The sequence below is a fragment of the Callionymus lyra genome, chromosome 2 (assembly GCF_982586985.1).
Source record: "Callionymus lyra chromosome 2, fCalLyr1.hap1.1, whole genome shotgun sequence".
NCBI lineage: Eukaryota > Metazoa > Chordata > Actinopteri > Syngnathiformes > Callionymidae > Callionymus > Callionymus lyra.
This window is the reverse complement of record NC_141819.1, coordinates 15676147-15690724: the sequence shown is the minus strand read 5'-3', so window position 1 is coordinate 15690724 and position 14578 is coordinate 15676147. Positions and strand designations below refer to the sequence as shown.

Sequence of the window (14578 nt, the reverse complement as noted above, 5' to 3'; positions counted from 1 at the left end):
AATAACATGTTAATAAATTGATCATATATTGAATATTGTATACAGATATATATGATAAAACAATTAGTCATCCATATAGGTATAGCTCAAGCAAATACAGACGTATTAAAATTCAGAATAAGTGGATTAAGAGATGATCATAAGATCTCTTTAGGGGACTTGTCTAAGTGACCACAAACTGGATAAAACCAGTCTTGTATTTGCACTATATGTGTTAAGAAATGTGTGTTAAGAAAATTAGTTAAGTCATAGTTACAATATTAGTATGATGTAGTTGGTTTGTATGATTAGTATAATCATATGAGGAACTAGTTACCTTTACTGGGTGTTACTTACCTCTCATCCACAATAGTTGGGAAGGAAAATAAATATATCTCACTTTAAATGTGTTTCTCACTTTGACATATACTTAATAAGGACAACGACTATATCTAAATAAAAGTAACATTTTGGGATAGTTTAAGGACATTATCAATATCAATGATGATGTATGTTTGTCTGACGCCTAAAACTAATATTAATAAATATTAAAATATAATAAATGAATGAAAAAAAGTATAAAACCAGAAAGTAATGTCTGATTAAATAACATTAAAATGTGTCTCCTTTAACTTTTAAAGTCATAAATCCCCTTTATATTTGGAGAGACAGCAGCAGGTGCAGCGTGATGTGTAAAGTAAAACTCACTTCCGGTGTGTCTCGTGCTACAGCTCAGCGGCTGCCTATTGGCTGCTGGACTCATGACGTCAGCAGCGTGGAAAGAAGCCGGAGAACGCCGGAGCACGTGAACGGGGCGTGTCTACGTCAGGCGTGACGTCACGCATCGCCGGCTTGATAAGCGAGAAAGAGGCTCGACAGCATCAGTTCACTGACAAGAACCGCGTTTTTTTCTTTCTTTCTGGGAAAAAGTATCGATTTGACTGAAACAACTTCTGGAGAACTTACTCGAACCTTCTTAAGCTAAGAAAAGCCACAGAGAAGATTCAAAGATGAAGTTTATTATAGGAATAGGCGGGTGAGTACAAACTTAATTTCATCATTTCTAATCTTTTACAAATAGTTTGTTATTTTTCTAACATTGATCTAGAGATATTGGAGATTAATTTCAGTTGGAAATGAGCAAAAATATTTTTACACAAATTTACCGCCATTTACGCATATGTTAGACTAACTATTGCGAGATGAATGAGCTTCAAATAGGAGTATTTTCGCCTTTAAACTAATATCCTAACTCGAAGAGAGTTTAAAAGTGTGTGTTTATAAAGTGTGTTTTGGTGACACATGGATGGAGGCGTGGAGGGTTTGTTGTCATAAATCGAGCGGGACATTTGAAAATTCACCGCGAGGAAGTGGAGGGAGATTCAACCCAGTCGTGTGGTCAATGCAGTTTTAATTTAAAACAGTATTAAGCTTCCAGTAAACTATCATAAATGACGTTTATGTTCGATTTCTGATGTATTTTTTACCTATATATTTTTAATTTTAAAGTCAAGGTTAAGCATGGAACGTGACTGTGTTTACATATCATTTGGCGCCATGTGTTTACCGCCAATTCAATTTACTTCACATAAATAAAAGGATATTTGTTTCTAATTATATTGTTGTTTATTTTTATTTTGTATTTTCCAACAGAGTGACTAATGGCGGTAAAACCACCCTGACTAACAAGTTGATCAAGACTCTGCCCAACTGCTGTGTTGTGCACCAAGACGACTTCTTCAAGGTGAGATTTTAGAAGTTAACTTTTATTTTATTTTTGCTCCTCTGTCGCGCTATATATCTCTTCCAGGAAGTAATGTAAGGGTTCTTGACTAATCCCTCCCCCATAACTAAACATTTAAATGTAAATGATATGGCTCAATAGAAGGTAGACCTCTTGTCTTTCAAGGTAGACTCCATACATATTTAAATGCTTTTTAACTTAAATGTTCCTTTGCATGTCGTAAACGTTAAGATCCGTTCTTCTTCTATCTTATGTTGGGGTATCTCCTGCATGCGCGTGGGGTCGTTTTTGCGGTGGCTGAGGTTGCTGCAGTGTTTTACTGGTGACTGTTATTTCAGAAACCAGATGAGATTGAGGTGGGAAAGGACGGCTTTAAACAGTGGGATGGTAAGGCATCGACGATGGGTGGCACCCGCTCGTTCATGATCCTTTCACACCATTCGCCAAGACAACATGCATTCGAGACTTTTCCTCACAGTCGTTTAACTCCTCTCCTTCTTTTCCCCATGTAGTGATCACCGCTCTTGACATGGACGCCATGAGGTCTACGATAAAAGGATGGATCGAGAACCCGGTGAAATTCGCCCGTTCTCACGGAGTCAGCCTGTCGCCTCCGTCCGATCAAACCGATCCGGACGAGCAGATCCATATATTGATCGTGGAAGGTTTCCTCCTCTACAACGACCAGTAAGTATATTTGTTATGCTTCTCATCTGTTAAATAGAAGTTCAATTTAACTCTTATGAATTGATACCAACCGTGGAGGCGTGTCTTGTTCTTTCATGAACTTCTCTAGAAATGTTTGTCACTGTGAAGTCAACTAGTCACATGGTCAACATCTACTGGTCGCACACACTCAAGCACGAGGCTTTTCTGCTTCTAAAGATAAGGGTTTTTTAAGCAGAAACCAGTTCTCTCTGTAGTCATGGAGATAGCAGAATTTTGCACGTGATCTCTCTTCATGTTCTTCACTCGTTATCCTGCATCTTCCACCAGGTCCCTCCTCGACTTCTACGACAAGTGCTACTACATCTCGATACCGTACGAGGAATGCAAAAGAAGGAGAAGGTGATTACATTTTAAGAAATGCACTCCTGCTTTCTATGAAATGGTAGATCGCCAACCCGATATCTCTCTTCCAAATTTGACCCCCGTTTTTTGTGCAGTACCAGGCAATACACCGTCCCGGACCCTCCCGGTCTGTTCGACGGCCACGTCTGGCCCATGTACCTCAAGCACAGGGCGGAGATGGAGAAGTGTGGCCTGGAAATCGGTATGTTCTGGAGCAGAGATGATGATCCAAGAAAGGATGCTTGAATGTGTTCATTTCTGCTCACAGATTACGTCGATGGGTTGAAAAGCAAAGAGGAAATCTACAACCAGGTGTACGAGGACATTCAGAACAATGTGCTGAATCGTTTATAGGTATAAAAAACAAAAAAAAACGATAGTTTTTGAATTGATGAGTGACAAGATTTTAACGGTGTTTGTTTCTTACAGCAGGAAGCCTTGGTCTGACCTCCTGTACACACCATTGTAAATAAAGGATTATTTTTTTTTACTATCATGTCCTTATTGTATCTTGTGTTTGTATATAGAGCAACGATAACTTATGACTGCGTTTTATTGTCTACGTGCAACATTGTGTTAAGTTGATGTGATTGTAGATAATTACCGTTTTGTCAATCGATTTTTCTCCTGGACCATCTATCAATGACTTTTTTCTAATAAAAAGAGAAATGTTTCTCCTGAAATGAGTATCTTGTTTTTATAGATTTTTCTGTGTTCCTTGAGCCATTCTTTGTCAAGGAACTAGTTCCTTTTTTGCTTTTAAATAAAAGTAATGCATGATAATATTCAACTGGCAGAGATGACGGAAGCATCTATGACTTGATCTAGGTTGTGGATGTAGGTCACAGAGGTGCCATCGCACGGTGAAAATGATCTCTATTACACTGTTAATGTTGGCTTTACAACACTCAAAGCCCGGTCACATGTGAACGTATAAAGTAATTATAGGTCACAGTCATTATTTCCTCAGAGGATATACCCTTCAGTGACACATGATGGTGAGCTTACACGCACACATGCTATAAAGGGATCAAGGTCGTCTACATCTGAGTTTTGAAGGTGAATTATAAATGAGTGAACTTTGATGCAGATGATAACATGCTGGTAAATGCATCTAGGTCATCTATTGCAGACTATAAACTATACTAGTGAATGTTCGCTCCAGAGTAACTATATTGTATTTAATGGGTGTTCTATGTTTTTCCATCCCACTGTTTCAAATGCCACCTGATAACTTGCACTTTCTTGCTTTTACAAAGACAATGTATCTTTAAGTGACATCCCTTCAAACCCTGGCAGGAGTCGAGCTTTTGTGCAAGTAAGTTGACTTTTTAGTTTTAACATCCGTCTATGTCAAGTGGTAATTACTAAGTTAGTGGTAACTGTCTAGATGTATATAAAATAAATCCACTGTGACAAACAAATTAAACCACTAAGATTAACCTGTTTTTAAAGATAAAAATTAAATCTAATCTGATGTATTTTAACATGTAATTTTATTTTGATATGGCTCAAAACACTTACCAACTATTATGTAATTACTTATTCGAATCTGTAAATGGTCGATAATATAACAAACTAACGCCTTCGACCTCTATAGTATCGCATTGTCCCAATAAAGGTCACCTTGTCCGTGACAAGCTGGTTTAAATAGACTTGGTCACAATAAAAATTCTATTTATAAGGTTTTATGTCTGAGGTGCGAAAAGTATTTGTGGAGTTCATGCATCTTAAATGATAGAAATGTATTTAAAAGGCATGATTTTTTTCAAATTTTAGCATGGAACACGTGTCCGATTATGACCTTTTTCCCCAGACACACATTTATTTAACTTTTTTTTTTAATATGTTATCAAACCGTATCAGTGAATAGAGAATTCTATAAGGGATTTAAAGAGGATACACGTTTATTTAATATTTCATTGACCATGGTTGATCAATAAAACAACTTTATTTAACACCGGATTAGTGAACTGTTGTTGTATGGTATCAGGGGAAAGGTCGTCTAACATGTGCACGTGTGATGGACAGTGATTGACAGGACAATTGTGCTGACGTTCTAACAGGTGGATGTGGATGAAAACATGACCGCTGCTAAAAGTCACAGCAGTGTGTGTGTGTGAGTATGAAACACACAAGCATGTTCTGTTCAGACTGACAGCATCTGAACGTGTCACTTATTCAAGCAGCATTTAGGTGAGAACAAATGTAATCTAGAAGTTTTCTACGAAAGGCCTCACCACGTGGGTCATGTGACTGAGGAACGCCCATCTTTGGTAGAAACATACAATCAATAAACAGCAGAAAGTTACACTTTATTACCTTAAATCTGGCCCCATATATGTCCATATCTTTCAGACATGTTTGTTTTGAAGTTAAAATTGCTGCTTCAAAAATCGTATTTACTGTTTGTTTTTTATTATTATTTTGCGGGTGTTTTAATGTCGAAAATGTTAACATAAACACAATACATATTTAAAAACAACATTTGTATTCAATCATTTTAAAATCATTATATTATGTTTTGATAATTAATAGTATTACATTTTTTTTTAAATACATCAATCAAATACCGTTTTTTGTCCACTAGATGGCTATTCATGGAAACTCAAATCGAACTTTAACATTATGTACGTTGTGTATAATTTACGAGGAAAATTTCAATTTATCAATTGCGTTTAAAATATCCCCTAACTGTAGTGTTATAAATATATAGTTCTATAGATTTCTTTATTCTTAAAAATACTTATTTTTGGTGAATACAGAGTTTAGCTTTTGTTATTATGTATTTAATTGAACTGCTTAACGATAGTTTCTGTTGGCGTTGGTCTCAAATTGGTCTGATGTTCTCCACCATAGGAAGCTATAAATATATGAAGACGAGTCGAGTGTTCATTCATGGTGTCAGATCCAGGACAGAGAAGATAAGGTCACGAGGGTCAACATGCTGGATGGGTGTGTACGAGTAAAAGATCAGCTGACACTAATGCAAGAACAACCCTCTGAAGCCAACACACTCTGCTTGGAACCGGTCCCTGTAAACCAGGACACACACACACACATGAACACACACACAATTCCTTCCTACTCCAGTTTCTCACACTGAGTCATGGATTCATTGGGAGTGTTTGGACGCTTGTGGTTTATATTTAGAGCTTCACTCCTGTGCTGATTGTGTTTGACTTTGACATTGTGTTCTCATGTTTGACATCAACGCACCAACTATAGAACTACAAGTGTGACATATACAAAAGAATGATGATGTGTGTTTTCAAAAACTCACACAAAGAATGATTCAACATCTATAAAAAAAGATACGTAAAAAAACACAATGGAAATGATTTGTTTTGACTTTTGAATCAATGATACAAGTTATTAGAGAGAATAACATAATAGTCAAATTATTTCAATAATGTTCATTCATGAATAGTTTTTGTAAAAAACAACAAATACTTGTGTAATTAGGTTATTTTAAAACTATAAGTTAAGTTAAGTTTCCACTTCTAGGTTGGAAACAATAGTGGAATGTAAGAACAATATGCATAACTTTAAAAAATAAACACATTTTTAAGAGAATTAATAATAAACGAGGAAACTAAAAATCTAATCTAAGAAAACTTATGAACATTAAACTTTTAAAACTCGACCAATTTCGCAACAGTTCAGACTAAGAGGACGTGCAAGTAAATATACATTTTAAATTTAAGAAAATATCCTGGACAGTTTTACACCGAATTGATTGATCAATTTAAATGTTTTTCCAATTCAAAGTCTGATTTTGAGGCTGTAAGAATTAAAAATGTATATTCAAAGTCCGATGGCAAGCTTCCACAAACGCAGTGACGTAATGTTTGTTTGACAAACTTTTCTCCGTTGCTATAGCTTCACCGACAATGCTATAGCGCCACCATGTGGTCATATTACATCACTACCTTGATCTCTAATACCTCCTCCTCTCACATATAATGTCTGCGCGTCAAACCTCCGTCCACAGAGCTTCTCACCTGCAGCGATGGACAGGGTTGTCCTCCTTCTCCTCCTGGTCCTCAACATCCCGGTGGGTTCTGGTCAGCAGCCCGGGCGGGTCCAGGGGGGTCCCTGGAAGCATCACACCCAGTGGGAGAACAACGGGCGGGTGTTCAGTCTCCTGAGCACCGGGTCTCAGTACCAGTCTCCAGCACAGTCCAGGAAGAGAGCCCAGCTTCTCCTGACCTCCAAGAACAGCCCGGGCAGAGTTGGACCCCCTGTGGCGCTGCGTGGACCCACTCGGAACCAGCTCAGTGGTGGGGTGGACTCGTCGGTCCTCGGTGCTGATGCGGGTCAGTACTTGCTCCCTTCTACAACAGCGGGTCTTCAGTCACCCCAAGTCCTCAGGAACATTAGCAGAACTTTTCAGGAGTTCTCCGGGAGCGGGGTCCCCAGAGGAGGGAGGAGTAGCCCTGGAGGACCTGCAGTCAACCGGGTCCGACCCACGTTGATACCCCTCCAACTTCCAGCCAGTAGAAGAACCGCAGCATCAACAACATCTAGACAAGTCCAACCTTCACCACCACCATCACCCTCAGACATAAGGAGAGAAGGTCCATCCGTGTCCCACACACCTGTGTCCAGCAATTCTGTGGAGATCCATTTCCCGAGGCCCAGACTCGAGACCCCAGGAACCAGCAGTCCGAGGAACCAACACAACAATCATCACAGAAATTCTGTCTTCTACAACATTTACCCGCCAGACCTGAGAAACCAGGTCCAGGGACGTCCTTCACCAGGTCCTGGCTATGGAACCAGGTTCTTCTACAATGGTAAGAAAGTGTGTTCCATCCTTTATGTCTGATGGACAATAATTTATTTGTTGAGGTTTATCTTTTATCACACCTGGACCACTTGCATCCCTGGAGACTGCATGTGTCATTTTAAGAAATACAAAACAATATGTATATTATTTATTAAAAGTTGACATATTTAAACAGTTACCTGAGGTTCTTAAGTATTGATTTAAAAGCATTGTTGTTGTTTTTTTGACAAATGCACAATCCTGTGTATATGTGCAGGTCTTCCAGATCTGGTCCCTGATCCGTCCTACATCGAGGCTGGGTCCTACATCCAGAGAGTTCAGATGTACGCGCTTCGATGTGCTGCCGAGGAAAACTGTCTCTCCAGGTAAACATTTCTTCATCACATTTTTCCTTGTGTTTGAGGCAACTTTGCTTTAAAAGTTTTTTTTTCATAATTTTTGTGAATTTATTCACAGTTTCAATTTGAAGTATTTAATGTATTTAAATTATTGGCTCACTTCCAAACACTATCAACTTTTTTTTTTTTACATTTTTCTGTTCGTTATTTACTTTATTAAAAATTCACATATTATAGGGATTTTTCGTTTTCTTTCTCTATTTTAATATTTTATTTGTTTATTTATTTTACATTTAATAATTTTTTTTCACAGACATTTAGATACAAAACATTTTTTCATATTAAATTGTAAAATAACCTAATCATAATGAAAAATAAATATATATAATATACGCATACATTTGTTATTATGTTATAATGATAATAATAACACATTTTATTTAAAAGAGCCTTTCAAGAGACTCAAGGTCGCTTCACAATAAAATCACATAATACAATAAAATAACATAATAGAATAAATTCACAAAATACATAAAATCACACAATACAATCTTCCATATTATTCATTAATTTATTTTGAAATGCAACAATTTTCAATGCATCTTTTGACATTTTTGTTTAAAGATCCTTCTTTTCTGTGCCAGAATTGACTAGAACCTGCTGAACAATCGTTTCCCAAATTTGGTCTCAACAAAAGCTACTGAAATATGTGTTTCATGGACCGTTCATATCGCGATTGTGCACTAACTCCAGACCTTCTTGGAACCTTCAGCTGTTCCTAGACTAGAATCTGGCAACAACTCAAAGTTCCCCTCTGACCCCCCTGCCAACCTAAAAGTGTGAGCGCTGGACCAGGACTCAACAGTCACCTCAACATTCAGACTCAATCTGCTGATACTTTCATGTTTGTGTGGAGAACAAGCGCAGTCGGAGGAATCAAGTTCTAAAGTCGGCCATGTTTCTTCCAGGTCGGCGTACCGTCCAGGTGTGAGCGACCTGGACTACAGGGTCCTGCTGCGGTTCCCCCAGCGAGTGAAGAACCAGGGCTCGACCGACTTCCTCCCCACGAAGCCCAGACATGAGTGGGAGTGGCACAGCTGTCACCAGTGAGTCTTGACACCCCACTGAATACATGCATCAACATAAACAAACAGGACCAGATGTCTCTCATCCTCACTCCAGTTCCAGAGTCAAACTCATGTATATTATTACACAAAAACAAGTGTAAGAAAAAGGTGCTGAATAACTGTCTCCAGTGCCACCAGGCGCCGTCACTTGTTTGCTCACCTCTGTGTCCACAGACACTTCCACAGCATGGAAGCTTTTAGTCACTATGATTTACTGGACGTCGCCAGCGGACTCAAAGTGGCCGAAGGACACAAGGCCAGCTTCTGTCTGGAGGACACGTCGTGTGACCCTGGGGTGCGACGGCGCTACGCCTGCACTGCACACACCCAGGTAGAACAGGGTATCATCGTTTTTACCTCCAGACATCTGAACTCGTTTTCGTTGACAACAGGGTCTGGGTCCCGGTTGCTACGACACGTATCACGCCAACATCGACTGTCAGTGGATCGACATCACCGACGTGACACCAGGAAACTACATCCTCAAGGTCAGCATTTGTCCGGCTCTGTGGTTGACATGAAGCTGGACTCACTGGTGACAGTTGCAGAGCAGAGATCTCTTGACAAACTACTGTCCATCATGGATGATGACAGTCATCCTCTGAACACTGTCATCAGTGAGCAGAGAAGCAGATGGAGTGCACAAATGCTCCTCCCATGATGCAACACTAATAGACTCAGGGACTCATTCATTCCTTGTGATATTAGACTGTTTAATTCTGGGGGCAGGAGTTTAAAGATGATTCTATTCCATGTTGATCTTTGTATCATTTTTCTTTGTTATTTTTCTTTGATTTATGTTCTTTATCTTTATCAGGTGACGGTGAATCCCTCTCAGCTGGTCCAGGAGTCGGATTATTCCAACAACGAGGTGCGCTGCGACGTCGGATACCGAGGAGGCTACGTTCAAGTACACGACTGCAGACTTCACGAGTGACTTTTATCCATGTTTATATGTCATCAAATACCCTTTGAGTGATATTAACTGACATTTACGTGCACTATTTAATGCATTTACATATTCATGTATCACAAATATAATTGTATATTAGAATTATTCTATTAAACCTGTTGTTTCTATTCATTTCATGAGTTCTCAATAATGTATTGAAAAGGTGGAAAATTGTCAATTACATCTTAATATATATATTTGTTTTCATATTTACCAAAGACATTAAGAATTTGCACATGTTTTTAAAACTAAAAATTCTTATTTTATGAAGCACAAATTCCATTAATTTCGTTATTACAGTGATAACAAAGATGCTATTAATATTTTTGTACCATATGTATTATGACAAAACTATAATCCCTCAAACCTTCTGGAGGAGCCAAGGTCTCAAGCAGACTACTAGATTCAGTATAAGTGACACAATATCAATGTCTCTGTTCTTGATGTGGAAATAGTATCATCAAATGATACAAATAAATGCATTAATTTAATCACTTAATAAAATAATTCCATTTATATTTCTGTCCTTTTTATAAGAGAAACATTTGAAGCTAATATTTTCATACAAAATAAATGAATAAATTAAAAAGCTGGTGCTTGTTTTTGAAGTGAGAATAAAAAGACTTTATTGTAGCTTCTCGTGTGTCTCTGTGTGGAAGTTCATCCTGAGCCTTCATTAAGAGAATTATCTGACATCATTCCACTCGAACAAACATTCCTCGCAGCAGCTCGCTGTTGCCGTCGTGCTCTTTAACCGCCGGTGACTGGACTGAGAAAATATTGACTAACCGGAGAAGTGTCTCGCTCTGTTGACACGAAGTAGATTGATTGGTGGCCAACACTTAATCTGCAGTAATGGTTTCCCCTCGGTTAGCTCAGTGTCTGAGCCGTTACACCAGAAACATTTAAACTGGAAGTCACAAGGAGTTCTTCATGTCTTTTTCTAAAACTACTGAGAAATGTGCCAAATTTAAGGAGCTCTGAGGGGAATAGAAGGAGCTACAGTTAATCTTCTGAGTTTGGTGAAGTTCAACATGGAGATTAAAGTCAATACAAAGGCAAAAAGGAAGAAATCACAGCTGCAATCTGAGGCCCCTCCACCCGCTCTCTCAAGCCCTCCAATCACTTTCTCAAGCCCCTCCTTTGCAGATGGGTATCACTTTTAACACTTTTTTTATTTTCGGATCAATGGTCTACAGATTCTTCTTCTGACGGATGCTTGCTTCAGGACTTCGTCTGTGGATCAGAATCTACTTATGGTTCCACGCACACGGCTCAGGACCAGAGGAGAGAAATCTTTTCAGACTGTTGCTCCTAAGCTTTGGAACGATCTTCCTCTCTCTTTGCGCTTGATGGAGTCTACTGACTCCTTTAAGAAACATCTTAAGACGTTTCTATTTGTTCAGGCTTTTCCTTGAATTTCTCGAACTCCTGTGTTGTTCTCAGTATTATCTTGATCTTTAAAGTATGTACTTTTTTGAGTATTGTTTTGATTGTCTAAGCGCTTTGTGACCCTGGTCTCGAAAAGCGCTATATAAATAAATATTACTTACTTACTTACTTACTTACATCCTCCTCCACGACTTGTCTTATGTTTTATAATGTTATATATATATATGTTTATAATTACTGTCATTCCCAGGCTTCAGAAACTGATTTTGGATTATAAACTCCAGATCGTATTGTGAGACTATTTTCATAAATTAAGAGATTTTCCTCAGTTGAGGAAAACAGTTTTTGGTCAGTTTTATTTGCAGTCTTGTACTAGAGACATGTCTTTGTCAAATATCCAGTTTTCTCAGGCTCAGTTTAACAGACTGAATTTACCATCAATATTTTGTTATTTTTTAAACGTACTTTCAGATATAAATGGACTCAACTAAATCTAAAAATATGTGTGTTTAACACCCCTTATTTAAATAACTATATTTAGGTTATTTAAGTTTGTAATACCATACTCCCTCAAAAAGTCTGCCACTTTAAATCTTAACCGTCTTTTATTTTCCACATCTCTCACAAAACTGTTGCTGCTCTTCAAAGTCTGGATTGAATGTGAGGAGAGTCATGAGCAGAATAATAATTCACCAGAGGACTTCTCCCTCAACCTGCCCATGTGAACTGATGACTACTTGTGACAGACGTCATCAGAGGGAGGAGAGGGGGAGGAAGAGGAGGAGGAGGAGAGAGGTCGCAGTAACAGCAAAAAGAAACGAGGATAAACATGTCCACCATCACACTGACCACAGTCTTCCTCGTGTCCAAACATGGCCCTGGACGCGGGAGGTGAGCGGCCTGAGGCGTGTGACGGACGCTCGCTTGGTGGTTTTGGTCCAGACCGGTGCTGAGCTGTCAGTCGCTCCGGCAGGAGGTGGCGAGGAGGAGAGAAATTCCACAGATGTGCAGACAGCAGGGAAAGCTTCCTGTGTGACATCAGCGGCACCAGGACGAAACCATTCTTATCGAAGGAAGGAAATCTGTGAGGCTCTGTATGCAGAGACACGACTTTCTGATTGACAAGTCATTCGAAAATAACTGCTGACGCTGCACTAATCTGTGCGCTGATCTCACACGCCACTCATCCCTCACATGTAAACAAGACCCTAAAAAACAAGAAGTCCTCCATTTGGGACGAGACTATAGTCGTGATGAGAACAATGGACTCAGATTTTAAGACCACACGGCCCAGATAAAAACCGAATTCTACCTTCAGAGTCCACTCTTATCTTTTCTCAATCCAAGTGTTTACAGTTACAGAGGATTATTTCCTAGAATAATAAAACAATTTAAATTGTTTCAACTCACATCTTAATCTGGAGTGTATTACCGTGTACTCAACAGCTACACATCATTGAAACAAAGAAGTTGAAGCCTCAATATTAAAGAGATTTACCCTCATGCTGCCATTTTTTCTGACGGTTTGTTTACTTACTTACTTGTCCTGTAAATATCATGAATAAATAAATAGAATGTTGACATTTTCTTTTACAATGTAGCATTGATGAATAAGCCAAAGATGAACAAAGAGGATGTTGCTTATCCGGTCATTGTTATTTTTGGATGAAGAAAACAAAATAGAAAGATGCTCTGGAAGGTTTTGTTTTGTGCCCTCGTGTCAAGGGTAGAACGTCTAAAGAAATCCATTACTGTTTGTGTACAAGGGATGGGTATTTATGTTTCCCAAGGGGCCACTTTATATGCTTTGACTGAATAAATAGGAATGAATAAACCATTCTAAATGAGTTTTTGGGGAAAATAATTTAACTGAATTAAACTTAAATACCTAAATAAACTATAGAAATAATGTTAAGTAGTAAGAAATGTCAAAAACATCAAATCTTAAAGTAAATACATTACAAAAGTGATCAAATAATTCACATTTAATTAAGATGTTTTAAATAAAGAATTGAACAACTAATGAGTAATGACATATATGTATTTTTTTTACAGTAATACTTTAATAGATATAACCATGATCAGGTTGTACTATTTGACTGCTCAGCTTTTTTATATTCTTACATTCCTTGTTTTCCTGACCCAATCTATGTCACATTGTCACAATGTCACATTGTATCATCAAAGATGACCAAACTAGTGGTACAGATGCTCAAATGAGGAAGAAGATAAGACGAACCTGTGCAAATGATGACACTGCAGTCTGTGTCTTCAAGTTACCAAAAGGTGTTGTTAGTTTCAGGTCCATGTTCTGTGTTTTTGGGAGGTTTCCCTGAACAGAGACACCAAATGCTTCATAGACATGTAAGTAAACTGGTAAAATCACACATACATGTAGAAATCAAGAACATGTTCTTTTTTTGTCTGCACGTAAAATGCGATAAGGGGCCCAGAGAAACATGTCAAAAGTATCACTTATATGTCAAACATGTACTACTAAATAAGTATATTCATCTCAAAACATTACTTTTTTACTTTCTAAATTCTGAGGACACAATTCAAACATTGACTTTTGGAACAAATGAAGAGAACAATGTCCATATATCCATGTGTACTCATGAAGCTGCCATGTTTTAACAATCATTTGTGTTGTTAAATAGCAAAATAAATGCTTTATTGTAACATATTATGAATGCATGAATGTTAATTATATAATAATAATAATTAATGACTATGGTTTTAACACTGATATTGCGTGTGATAAGCGCGACATCTAGAGGTCATGCACAAAAGTTGAATTCATGATACAATGAATCCCAAATTATCACTAATAACGTTTGTTGTTGTTATTCCACTTTCTTATATCTAAGTTAATTATTTTTTGTAGAACAAATATAGGTCGAAGTTGACGTAAGTATAAAAGATCCAAACAATTGTATTTAAAATTAAAATTAATAGTTTTTCTAACTTAAAAATACCTTTATATATCACCTGTGACTGTAATACATTTTAATTAAATAAAAACGACTAAAACGTATATCCAGTAAATCGTAACAAGGTAATTGAGTAAATTCAATGCGAGGTTAATGATCAACATTTTTGCCTAGCTTAAAATTCCACTCAAAAATAGATGATTTTGACTATTTGTTTTATATTGCCATACATTTATTGTTTATTTTATTT

At 37.7% G+C, this 14578-nt stretch overlaps 2 protein-coding genes across 3 annotated transcripts; both read left to right on the top strand.

Annotated features, from left to right (window-relative positions):
* Positions 1-864: 864 nt before the first annotated feature.
* Positions 865-3481, top strand: LOC148085465 (nicotinamide riboside kinase 2-like). 2 transcript variants are annotated; one of them, XM_087782587.1, is made up of 8 exons: positions 865-1015; positions 1633-1723; positions 2062-2110; positions 2236-2410; positions 2720-2791; positions 2890-2996; positions 3063-3148; positions 3227-3481. In XM_087782587.1, exons 1-7 carry the CDS (start codon positions 990-992, stop codon positions 3146-3148), a joined length of 606 nt encoding a protein of 201 aa, XP_087638713.1. In that variant the 5' UTR covers positions 865-989; the 3' UTR covers positions 3227-3481. The 2 variants fall into 2 exon arrangements, with proteins under 2 accessions (XP_087638713.1, XP_087638712.1); XM_087782586.1 differs by having other exon boundaries at positions 3224-3481.
* A 3325-nt stretch (positions 3482-6806) lies between these two features.
* loxl5a (lysyl oxidase-like 5a) lies at positions 6807-9988 on the top strand. Its single transcript, XM_087781886.1, has 6 exons — positions 6807-7593; positions 7843-7951; positions 8893-9030; positions 9226-9382; positions 9444-9539; positions 9869-9988. The coding sequence occupies exons 1-6, from the start codon at positions 6807-6809 to the stop codon at positions 9986-9988; spliced, it is 1407 nt and encodes a 468-aa protein (XP_087638012.1).
* The last annotated feature ends 4590 nt before the right edge of the window (positions 9989-14578 follow it).